The following is a 13,410-nucleotide window of genomic DNA, read 5'->3' as shown; positions in this document are numbered from 1 at the left end:
TTCTCGAAAGTAACACAATCAAAAGTAATTTTCCCCCATAAGTAAAACTATGAGTTCTCTTTGCTAAATTAAATTTCTTTTACTTGTCAAAGCAAAAAGTAACATTTTATGATTATGCATTTAAAGTTTCATGATGATATCACATTTAATAAGAAAATTATGAAAAAAAATAAAAAAAAAAATAAAAAAAGCATGTAAGTGTATATCGGCGCACGAAAGCAAGCGTAATTTACGTCTCGTAACGTCATGATCTCTTTTTCTGCTTCAAACGCGTCTGTAAACCGCCATTAATTTTTTTTTTTCACTCTTGACTGAGGGACTTATTTTAATTCGCTGCTGTCCGTTTTTTTTTTTTTTTTTTTTGGTTTGTTTTTTCAGCAGATTCAAATTTCAGTCGAAAGATCACCCTACATTGTAGGCAGCAGAGAATATACATTGTCTGACATCATTCGTGGCCCAGAACGTTCCCCACTGCGTTTAACAAACAGTACTCTATTTCTTACATGCGGTAACTATTTTTGGTATAGAAGAAAAGCTATCATTAAATCTCATACCATTTAAAACAACTTCTCTACTAGAATATAGTGTGTAATGTCACTTCTGTACTCTTTTTTTCCGTCTCTGATGTATACACTGTATAAACCATATCCAAAACAATTTATTACATCCCCGTGCGCCGCGGTTACGCGTGTGACGACGTCATTTTCATCCAACTCAATTCCAACAACACTTTGAAAATCATGACACCAAATCGTCTGTTTCGAATGCTATTTATATGAAAATTTGACATGTTATTAAGATCTTGATTCTGGTTTCACTGATATAATTTTGAGTTCAATGTTTTATAGCAGTATCAAAGAAATAAAAGAAAATATAATAGTTATATGCGCAAATTATTCCGAATTTGTTCGTTCGCCGACAGACCATATCCGCATTCATATAAATCGTCCCAATATTGTTAATGTGAAAGATATATATTTAAAAATTCATAATTTAAAGAACAATGAATATATTATGTCTATGCAAAATTTGGTTAGTATTGGTTGCATGTTAACAAAGTTATAAACATTGTCTACGACTTTGTGGGACAACCCTCAAATATAAATTTTCTTGGTAGGTGAATGGCAGATGCAGTCAGAATCTTACAGAATGGAAAATGTTATGATTTAAAGCTTCTTAAATCTCTAAATATTGTTTTAACTTTACACGTTTATTTTCCTACCCATGTGAGTAAAACTATATAAAACTTCTTGTTCGATAATGAAAAATGTTTTCAGAAACTTAAAGTATTAAAATATTCATGGTAGAAGACAGTATAGTTATTAAAGGAGACCGGTATCTTACCGTTCTCGGAAAATGATAAAGGAGACCGGTATCTTACCGTTCTCGGTAAATGTATGGTGGCATTTTTCTGCCCTCTACATGCAAGATAAGTTATGTTGACATGCAACATAATTATGTAGACATGCCACATATTTATGTCAACATGCAAGTAAATTATGTTGACATGTCGCATGTCTACGTAAATATCTTGCATCTGCGATGTCAAATACCGGCGTTAGTTTACTTAAGTAAATTAACCCATATGAAAATTATATTTTCTTATAAGATTGGTAACTTGCATGTTGGCATAAATATGTTGCATGTCTACATAAATATGTTGCATGTTAACATAATTTATCTTGCATGTAGGGGGCAGAAATAAGCAACAATAAAATGAAGACAGAGAATCATCGGATTATGGTAGATACGTTCTTCTATATCTGTGTGTATTTTTAAACAATTATGACACACAGACTTTATTGCGGGTGTGACAGGTCCACAGGGGATGTTTACTCCTCCAAGGCACCTGATCTCACCTCTGGAACTCCAGAGGGTTCGTGTTTTGTTCAGAGATTTGTAAATCTGTATTTTTTTTTCTCTGAGATCCAATACTGTTTGTTATATATCTTCCCTTTTTTCTCTTGTTTTTTTTTTAAATGCGCACTGCCTACAAAGAAAATCAAATGTTCCTTGATACGGTTATACATGTACAATTGTTAAAGCGGATTCAGTAGAATCATGCATGCTTATGCAAGTTTAGGACTGAGAAATTTTAACTGATCTTCATCTTACAGTAAATGTTTTATAATTCTAAGAGTAGTCTTGTTTCAATCTAGTCTGCACTTTTATACTTTATTAAATCCGCCGATTTTCTGAGCTATGTAATACCAAGTCCAATGTTAACTCTGGAAAAAGTCAGATTCAATCTTAGGTAATAGGGGAAAATATTTTAAGATAATCTCAAATGTTTGTGCTTAGTTTCCTTTAATCGTTGATAAGATCTGAAGATCAGTGGCATTTAATTCTGTAATCTCCAAATATAGTGTTAAATATATGAATAAAGATATTTGCCTTAGAAACGAATGTTTTTTAATGTCAGAAGGTTTACTGTAAGGACTTCTATTATACTAGCTGCAATAATGTAGCCCTCTCCCATTTTTTTTATCTGTTATATTCTGGAGAGGGCTACAATTCCACAGCATCTCCGTAATGGTGCAAAAATATTTTGTAAATACTGGCGACTGCAGGCAGAATAAATTGTTTTCACAATCAACTTACTTCTAATAAGACGAAATTTTTATTCACTGTCGACATCGAAGCTCGTTAAACGCGAAAACCATGTAAAATAAATCTGTGCATTTACTTCAGCAGCCATGACAGTTCACGCGTGACGTAGTGAGACTTGCGCTTGAAATTTAGAACAACTCAACAAAGCAAATGTCGAAGTTTATAAATAATTGTGATGAATAGTAACACTAAACATCGATAAATAAAATCATTCCATATGTTTCATTTTTTTGTAAACACCGATATTTAAGCTTAAAATAAGGTAATTTCAAAGAAATCCGCTCCCCATAGATCCTTAATCTCATTGGCTGTCCCGAAATAAAATCTGTCAAGGTCAGTAAACATGGCGGATAAATTTAAGTTGTGATGTTGACATATACGAAAAATACTGATATATGCATTGTTCTGTATATTTTTGGATCGATTTATGTCTGGGATAACTACATTTTGGAAGTCCAGGTAAGACATATAAATAAAATATCCGTTTACTAACAATTTAAGCCGAAATCCGTGCGGGAGGGAATCGCTCCCGCTCTGCACCATTACGGAGATCCTAAGGAGTTGTAGCCCTCCCCCCCCCCCCCCAAAAAAAGGAGAGGGTTACATTATTGCAGCTACTATTATACATGTAAAGAGTTCAGTTTTGATTTATGGTCTCTTGTTTTACAAATGTAATATTTTTATTCCTAAACTGGGCGAAAAATGGCAATTTTATTGTAAAATATCGCTCTCACTTTATTACACCCTTTTAATGATTAAAAAATTACAATTTACACTTTATTCAAATAGACTAATTCGATAGCTATAATGGACCTTTTCGACATCTTATTCTCAAATACACTTCACTTATATATTCATTTTTCTGGCACATCTTATTCATATTGGATGTTTTACTGATTATAAACGATAAGCTCCAACTTACAACTATTACTGTATGACAAACGAGGTGAATTTAGCTTTTCACCATCCACTTCTTACTTATGCAGTAAACCCCCCGGTATTACCTGCGTATGCTGTGTACATCTCCTTACTTACTCGACAGTCATGGGCATGCTCTGAGTACAGTCAGTTTTGAAATTGATACAGGCTACTGACAGATAAGTTGATATTACAGGAATTTTAACAATCTCGTTTGAAGTCAGCATATTGAAAATCGTTGTAATGACCTTGTAAGCAAATGTACATGTAACCTATCATTTGGTCGTATTGTGGTTGACTTTTTTTCATACCAATTATTAGGCCTTTGTTTTTATATCGAATTTTACAACAGGGTGTCCCGTCTTCCTGATCAATACACAGGGTCCACGGCGGGTGTGACTGGTCTGGATGCAACATTCCCCTTCATTAAGCGACTAATTAATTTTTTTCAGGACAACTTTAGAATAATGTCTGTTTCTTTCGTATTGGGTCGGTAGCAGGGTGAAATTTTTTTTCTCAGTAAATTTCTATTCCAATTCTAATTTTTTGAAATTCTATTTCCCATACATAAAACAAAAAAAAAAGAATAATTGCTTCCTGGAAGTTTAAATAAAGTTCCGAGTCGAGTCATTTTAGCCATTTTGTCGGGAGAGGACACCAGGACATTTGTTTTTAAAGATTGCCTCATAGTTTTTAAGCATATTATGTGTTAAGAATTTAATTGTATTGGTTTCATACAAATAGAGATAAACTTCCCATTGGACCTTATGCTAATAATTAATGTTCGAAAAGCTTCATATACTACCGGCATCTCAAACCTCTGAATAAGGTTCGTTGAAAAAAAAACCTGTTTGAGTGCATTTAATAAATTAAAACGCGAAAATACTTGAATTGTAAACATGGAAAACTATGCTAAATGCGATTAATTTTTAAACAATTTCATTCCAAGATCCCCCTAAAAAACCTGAAATATTCTTAATTTCTAATGTGAGATTAAAGCGAGTTATACGGTATTTTGCTTGAATTTGCTCTTTGAGGCTGAGTATGCCACGCTTACACGTTGAGGCTTATCCATGTTATCTTAAAATGTGAGTCTTACTTAAGTCACCTCAAGATATTAAGTTAACTAATTTCATCTAAATTTCTAAGCTGACTAATGTCACCTCAGATTGTGAGGCTAATATTTCCTCAAAATGTTAGGCAGAATAATAACACCTTAAAATATTAGGCAGAAACATGTCCCCTCAAAATGTAAGACAGAAAATTGTCACCTCAAAATGTTAGACAGAATGATGTCCCCTCAAAATGTTAGGCAGAATAATAATCCCCCAAAATTGTTAAGCAGAAAATTGCCACCTCAAAATGTTAGGCAGAAAATTATCACCTCAGAATTTTAGGCAGAATAGTCACCTCAAAATGTTTCGAAGAAAATTGTCACCTCAAAATGCTAGGAAGAAAATTGTCACCTCAAAATGTTAGGCAGAATAATGTCACCTCAAAATGTGAGGCTGATATGTTTCATCTCAAATCGAGAGGCAATCTGATTAAAATCAGATCTTTTGATAGCTCTGTTACAACGCACTTTGAAAAATTACGCACTTTGAAAAAATTTTTCAAAGTGCGTTAAATTTTGGGACCAAGTCAACGCACTTTGAAAAAATAAAATTTCTTTTCAAAGTGCGTTAATATGGACCATATTAACGCACTTTGAAAAACTGTGTATGGATTTGTCAATATTCCTGCAAATCTTAGGTATGATAAATAATTGAACCTGTTTGATAAGTCTTCTGTGAAGAGGTCACATCAGAATGTGAAAGTGAGCGATTTTGATTTTTCCATACTTAGAAAATTCTTTCTCGCTCAAATGCATTACTGTACTAAATTTTTTCAAGTTTGCATGCATTTTATGTAAACTTAATTTTATTGAAAGTTTTCAACGTCATACCAGTTATGTAAACACATAATATTTGGGTGTAGCATAGGCATCAGTACCGGAAAGGGGGGTTACATGTAGGCACATAAACATTTTGCAAAGATATACATAATATATACATGTATGCATTAAAAATTGGGGCTTACAATTCATATATTTTTTCAAAGTGCGTTAAATGCCTCCATGGTAAAAAATTATTATGTGCATTCTTAACGCACTTTGAAAAAAATTTTCAAAGTGCGTTGAGTGTGTCCAAAATTTAACGCACTTTGAAAAATTTTACGCACTTTGAAAAATTTTTTCAAAGTGCGTAATTTTTTCAAAGTGCGTTGCCACATAGCTCACATAGATGGCACACTCCTTGTGTAGCGATCCATGTGAGCGGATCAAAGGATCTGATTATTTAAATCAGATTAAATTGAGAGGCTGACTAATGTCACCTCTAAATGAGCTGACTTATGTCTCAAAAAATGATTTTTTTTAAATGCATTTACAATATTTTGCTTTACACTTTCAGATATTTAACACCTTGTACCTGGTTTTGGTCATGTTGTCGGTGTTAGTATTTCTCCTGTCATATCAGCCATACTGTCGAACACAGATAATGACATTCAACAGACTAGTCTTTCTAAAGAACTATTCCGACATTGCGTTATTCAACTCAGTGAATTTAGACAACACCAAGCAAGTCATGTTCTTAACCACGGAGGTCCACCCAGTGCTGGACAACATCGATCTTTTTTGCATTTCTTTCTTTACTTTGGAGCTCCTTGCCCATTTCCTTACTTGTCCACGGAAGTTAAGATTCTTCACGTATGTTCTCAATGTTTTAGATGTGTATCTTGTTGTCGCCATGTGGACAACGTTTGCCATTGAAACAAAGATGGAGGATTATTTGGATGATGAGAGAATGATAAACTTTTATTCTGTATTAAAAGCATCGTTAGTTCTACGTTTGTTAAGATTTTTCAGACTTATGAAACAATTCAGTGCTTTAAAAATTCTGTTCATGTCTCTGAAAGCGAGTATAAAGGAATTATTTCTTTTATTCATTACATTTTTGTTGGCTTCTGTTCTCTTTGCCAGTTTCATGTATTTTGCTGAATTCGATAAACAAGATGTCTTCCCCACCATCTTTGAAAGTATGTGGTGGGCCATCATCACCATGACAACGGTCGGCTATGGAGACATGTACCCGACATCCTTTGCGGGAAAACTTGTTGGTATTGCCTGCGCAGCTGCAGGAATAGTCATTATAGCAATGCCAATTGCAGTCGTCGCTGCTAATTTTAGTGAGTACTATCTGAAAAACAGTGAAAGGAGACTTCGGGGACAATTAATGAAGAATAAAAAGAAGAAACAGTCCTGTTGTAGCTGGGGCGAATCTCCCAAAGTCGACAGCTATACTTCCGGTCCCCCATCGCCAACAAATCGAGTCAAAAGACAAAACTCTAAACTGACTGGAATAACAACTCAGTCCTCAAAAACAAATGATTCTCCGAAAAAACAAAAAGGAAAAAAGGGGAAAAAGTTTTCCAATGGACTTCAGAAGTCAGAAACCCCATCGTCTGCGATTTCACGAAAGACAGATGTAAATGAAAAACATAATGGTATATGGTATGATGTGCCAGATTTACCCGTTTAAATTCATTGTTCATGTCCATTTTGTTCTAACATTTCATTCCTGGAAAGTTTCTAGTTACTGATACACATACATTAGGGACACTCGGCTTGTTGAAGTTCCTAAGTACCCTGCTAGAGGAGAAGAAGGAAATATAAAAGTTACATCAGATATATACATGTACTTAATTATGTTCCCCAAACGAAGTTGGGGAACATATTGTTTTTACTCTGTTTCTTATTATTATTATTATTTTTCTTCTTCTTCTTCTTCTTCCTGGAACTTTTTTGTCCGGGAATGATCTTGTAAACTGTTCGTCCGATGTGGGTAAAACCTTTTTAGGGTTAGTAGACATGTTATGTAGATTTGCGGAATCAAGGTCATTTTGCGCGCACGTGCTTGCAAGAGCGTGCACGTGCAACACGTGAAATGACCAATATAATAGATATAGCCACAACTGTTCTATTTTTAGATGAAATGCTTTGAAACTCATAATGTGAGGATATATTAGTAATATAGACATGACGACATGATGAAAATAGCAAGATCTCACGCGCATGCACGTGCACTTTGCTCTGATTGGCTGCAACTAAAGTCTCAATATCTTTCTTGTTTTTTGACAAAATTCTTTGTAATTTTGAACATAGTCATGCATTAGGATATCCTACAACATGAAATAAAGCAATTATCATGAAAACACGTGCATGCACGTGCGCTGCAATCTGATTGGCTGAAACTTTAAACAGCTATAACTCCCTTGGTTTTCAACCAAACAGGATGGGATCTGGAACATAGATAGATATAATGGACTTCTACAAGTAGGTATGGTCACCATGCACATGCATACACGTGCGTGTACATGTGCTGCAATCTGATTGGTTGAAACTTTAAACAGCTATAACTCCCTTAGTTTTCACCCAAACGGGGTGGAATTTAGAACATAGATAGATGTAATGGACTTCTACAAGAAGGTATGGTCACCATGCTCATGTATGCACGTGCGTGCACGTGAAATGAGTAAAATCAAACATACACTTGAATGAGCGTATTTTTTAAATAATTTTGGATTAAATACTTTAATATTCAGTGTATTAAAAATATAGATTGTGTAGACAAGATGATATGGTCATGACGCAAATGCATTCACATGTGCACGCATGCAATGCTAAAGTTTAAATGATTTTTGTACACTTCTTTGTAAATGTTGTTAAAATCTCAGATGCATAGAGTTTGTCTTATTTAATGAAGCTTACAGGGAATATGGCACCAAAAGGGAGTTGGGGAGCGTTTGGGGAACATCTGTAACGGTCCCCGTTACAATTAGCACTAGTTCCAACTGAATTTAATTGATAATTATTATGTGTATAATATTCAACTTATCGATCGTTACAAAATATTTTGGCATGTTTTTAGGCCTAACAATTATTTATAAAACATTGTTTTCTTTGTAAGATCATATATTGGTTGTCTTTATTCTTAACATGTAACAGCATGTGTAATAAATGTAATTATATGAGCAGAGACAATGTGTGCATTTATTATGGCTAATTTTATATGAAAACTCATGATCAAGCTGAATAAAACATCTCCGATTATAGAAATAACTTTAATAAAAATTTAATACGACAGAACAATAAAGAAATGATACTTTTTTTGTTTTATAATGAAAATGTCAGTTTGAATACTATGTGTAGTATATGTATCCCAAAATTTCCAATAGTGCAAAATGTGCATCATAAATAATTCATAATTTAATATTTACATTTAGTAAAGCGCGTAGCTATCATCATCATTTATATCTCATTCCCCAGTGATCGTTACAAGACGTTTTAAGTCACTTTTTCTTCATTAAAAAATGTCTTTTTTATAGCAAATATTTCCATTTATTTAACAGTCATTCTCATTTGGAACATTGATAACTGTAAATGGCCTCATTTATCTTCTATGGATAAGGTCTTTTATTTATTTCCATTTACCAAGTAGTGTATTTAGAACCGTTAACAGATATACCTATAAATACATGTACATAAGGACTAAGGAGACCATTACTTTAAAATAAAGGAAATCTAGAGGTACTCTGAGCACTGAACTCACTAAATGATATCCCCGTCTCCCAAATGATTACAAAGGCAAAATCCATGTCTTGCTCTGGGAGACTCGCAATAAGTGCAAGATCAAAAAGAAAACTAAGAGGTGCACGATGACATTGTGTAATAAAGAATCTTTGAAAGTATCGTTAGATTTTATTCAGTGGAATAGACGGAGAAAAGTGGGTCAAACTCCAAGGTCAAGGTCAAAAGGTCAAATTTGATGGTAGGTCTTGCCACAAGTATTACATAGGTGAAGTATGAAAGACCTTGCCCGAATCGTTCCAAAGTTATGGCCAACGTTAAAGTTTTTAAAAAGTAGGCCAATCTCCAAGATTAAAGGGTCAAGGTTATAAATATCCAATGAAAGGTCTTGCAACAAGTCTTACATATGTATAGTGTGACAGCCCTTGCCCAAACTTTTCGAAAGTTATGGCCAAAATTAAAGTTGTTGGTATCCTATAAAAGGCCCTATCACATGGATTACATAAAATTATATGAAGTGTGAAAGCCCTAGTCATCAAAAGTTATGGCCAAGGTTGAAGTTTTTTCATAAATACGGAAATATCCAAGGTCAGGGTCAAAAGGTCAAAGTTGTTGGTATCCAATGAAAGGTCTTGCCACAAAGAATACAACTGTGAAATATGAAAGCCCTAGTTTCTACCGTTTAAGAGTTACATGTATGGCCAAAGTAAAAGTTTGGAATTTTTGTGTAAAAGTGGGTCAAACTCCAATGTCAAGGTCAAAAGGTAAAATTTGGTGGTACCCAAAGAAAGGTCGTGTCACAAGCAATACACATGTGAAATATGAAAGTCATAGCACCACTAAATCAAAAGTTATGAGCAAAGTTTAAGTTTTGTGACGGACGGACAGACAGACTGACTGACACACTGACAGACGAATGAGATTTAATATCCCCTCGCTTTCACGAAAGCGGGGGACAATAATAGGAGGTGCGCAATGACACTCTGTAACAACGATTCTGCCAAAGTCTCATTAAATTTTATTCTGTGGAAGAAGAGGAGCTGCGTATAAGAGATGGGTACCTCAAAGCGTAACAGACAGACGGACGGATATCCTGATCACACTTTTCAAGCGGGGGGGGGGGGGGTGATAATAAAGTGACGTTTTTCGAAACTAAAATTGAGAGATATCTCTGAAATTGGAGTATGTAATAATCTTTTGGGCTTGTTGAATATATGATAGAGTTATCTGTACAAATAAAAGACCAAAGAAATTTTTGCAAGTCAGACCAATATCAAGATTCCTTGATCTATTTTCTGATTACCTGGGGCTGTTTTTCAAAACAATATTTTTTCTGCAAATCATAAAGCTGAGGAGAATATTTTAAAAGAAATAATGCACTTTATTTCAGTTCTATATAGCCCCGCCCTAGCTCCAGAACCCCTGAGTCTGGGGCTGCGAATTTCACAGTTTTGGTAGAACACTCTTAGTAGAGAATTCTAATTACAATCATGCTTATTACAGACGTCCATATGAGTAAAGAAGTTTTTGAAGATGGTACTTATTTTGATAGTTTTAGCCCCACTCCTCTGGGCCACATATTTCCCCCTTCCCTCTATAGTAACAATGACCCAGGATCCAGAAATTCACAATTTTGAAAGACCCTTGCTCATCATATGTAGGTAGTTCATCTGCTTTGTACTCAGAAGAAGAGGAGATCTTCAAAGAATAAATGTATTTTCACTATATTATCAATGAAGCTCCACCCTAGCACCAGAACCCCTGAACCTGGGGCCTTGAAATTTACAATTTCGGAAGAAACACCCTTGGTCATCATAACTATTTAGTAACTTTGTTTATTACTCATGCGCAAGCAGTGGAGAAGACTTTTAAAGAATTAATGCATTTTTCACACCACAATCAATAAAGTCCCGCCCTAACATCAGAAACCCTGACCCAGGGGCCAGGAAATTCAGAATTTAGGAAAAAGCACCCTTTCTCGTCACAACTATGCATTACGAGGGGTATTAAAAAGTTCGTGGACTAGCGCCATAAAATTGAAACTGCTATAGGTACATCAATAAAGAAAGAGGGCGAAAAGGCGTGGACAATCCCCCGCTCTGAGACAATATATTTCTCAATTTTCAAAATTCACGGAAAAGTTAATTTTTTCTAAAATCATTTTCTTGGTAATGTCATCTTCAAAACATCTTATTATTTTATTTTACTAAACATCATATCATTTGACAATCTTTTTTTTCAAACTTGACAGTTTAGCATATTTAGTGGAAAATGGGTTTACTAGAGCCATAAAAAAGAATTTTGAACATGAATTGGTCAAGTCTCCATTTTTCGTTAACGCTTAAATGACAGAAACGTAAATGAGAAATCTATTTCATTTGTCCAAAAAAATGGAATCTGAACCCCTTCTTTATGGAAATTGAACTTTTCTGAAAAAGTGTTCACTTCAACAAATCCGTTCATTTAAATTACACTGACAGACATAGATAGCGCATACATGTATACTTCGTAGCGCAGTGGTTAACGCGGTCGGTCTTCTGCCAAACCCTGCGCTATGGAGAGAGTTCAAATCAAATTTGAAGCTCTCTCTTTTTGTTTTCACATATCTTAAAAATATTAGTGAAAAAATAAATTATTAAAACAATGAAATACAGAATTAAATGTGTAAAAAATGATATAAACCATATAATTTTGAAAAATATAGCTTTCATCAACTCTTAGAATTGAGAAATGTCTTTTCTCGGTGCGGGGGATTGACATCGACTTGTACGCCTCCATTCTTTAAAATATCTAGTAAGAATAATCTTTTCTATCTAAAGAATAAACAACAAATCATAAATTTTATTTTTTGATAAATTAGCAATGTTTTGATAATCAATGGTATGTCCAGGCGGTGCAACCTCGAACACGACGTTTTTTCGACCTAAGTGTAAATGAGAAAAACTCTTTTGATATGAACATTTGACATCCAAATATCCCGTTAACTCAGTTACATGTTGGGACACTATTGTTCCTATCTGCAGATCTGTAGCGGTATGGTTTTATATATTTGTCTTTGACCACAACAGACAAATATATAAAACCATAACGCTACAGATCTGCAGCTGTATATTGTTCCATAAAATATGGAATTTTTACCTCATTCTAGATCTGTAAGTTCTATGAAATTTTACCATAAATTTTACATGGAGTGTCCAATCAAATAAGGTTCTGAAAATGACGTCAAAAAGGGGAGGAGTTTCCTTTTCCAACATTCTATCAAGTTTTGCCCCTGAAAAAAATGGACCTAGGAAATATTTGAACTGGCTACGGAGAAATAGTATGCATCCAGAATACTAGTACTTTTTTTAAAAGCCAAAATAGATTCAGAAAAAAAAAGGGATGCACATTTAATGTCGATTTGTAGTCAAGGTGTGAAAACCCCATCACGTAAAAAAAAATGACGTTGAGCATGTGTTGTAGCTATTGAACTCCAAAAGCAAAATATGCTGGCACAGTCAACGGAGGATCGCTCCTAATGTATAAATCCATTTGCAATATTAAATGCATTGACAACCGCTGTTCATGACATTGTAAAGTCATACAAACAAGACGAGTTTAAGTCCTTACTCAGCTCCAGGTAATCTCATCAAAATAAGTGCATGGGGTAGAAGAAGCGGACATCGAAAAACGACGTTGTCGGACGTCTTGAAAGAAAACGGCGACGGCGCCAGGTGATCAAATAATGTTTTAAGTTTATAATAATTTGGCAAATAATGAACGTATCAAGCTAAAATGTTCAACATTTCTTTATTTCAAGTTGTTTTATGTTCCTTATATTTACATCCACTGAATATTTTCTCCTTTATTTCTTAAGAAAACCCATTGCATTAATCACTGCATGAACTACAGTAGGCATGTCGCCTGTACAGATTTCTTGATCAATGGCTGTTCCATCAATGAAACGTATAAAGGCGTTCGCATCATTAATACAATAATTGATCTTTTTAATCCTACTTTAAATGATTATTAAACAGATATAAATATAAACAATAAAATGTCTTTCTTTGTTTTAACGGTCGCAGCTATTGCAGAAAAAATTTACATAACCCGCTTACGCGGGTTATGTATTTTTTCTGCAACAGCTGCTTCCGTTAATTCCAGTAATAACAAAGAAAGAAAGCATTTTATTGTTTAAATAAATTTTGAAAGCACAGACTACATAGTACTAATTTTGTAGCCTCAGTCCACGAACTTTTTGATAACCCCTCGTAAGT

At 34.3% G+C, this 13,410-nt stretch overlaps 2 protein-coding genes across 2 annotated transcripts in view; both read left to right on the top strand.

The window, feature by feature from the left end:
• LOC134251993 (potassium voltage-gated channel protein Shaw-like) overlaps window positions 1–7,266 on the top strand; it is a 9,859-nt gene extending 2,593 nt beyond the window's left edge. The window contains exon 2 of the mRNA XM_062734395.1: window positions 5,979–7,266. Coding sequence (XP_062590379.1) covers window positions 5,979–7,106 — 1,128 coding nt within the window. The 3' untranslated portion in view covers window positions 7,107–7,266. The remainder of the gene's footprint in view (window positions 1–5,978) is intronic.
• Window positions 1–13,410, top strand: part of LOC134252059 (sodium-dependent serotonin transporter-like) — a 234,793-nt gene that overhangs the window by 35,421 nt on the left and 185,962 nt on the right. The window lies entirely within an intron of this gene.

Source organism: Saccostrea cucullata, unplaced genomic scaffold (assembly GCF_032062105.1).
Source record: "Saccostrea cucullata isolate Sc308-1 unplaced genomic scaffold, CSIRO_AGI_Scuc_v1 ctg1, whole genome shotgun sequence".
NCBI lineage: Eukaryota > Metazoa > Mollusca > Bivalvia > Ostreida > Ostreidae > Saccostrea > Saccostrea cuccullata.
The sequence above is the reverse complement of the archived record's forward strand: the minus strand, read 5'-3'. Positions and strand labels throughout refer to the sequence as shown.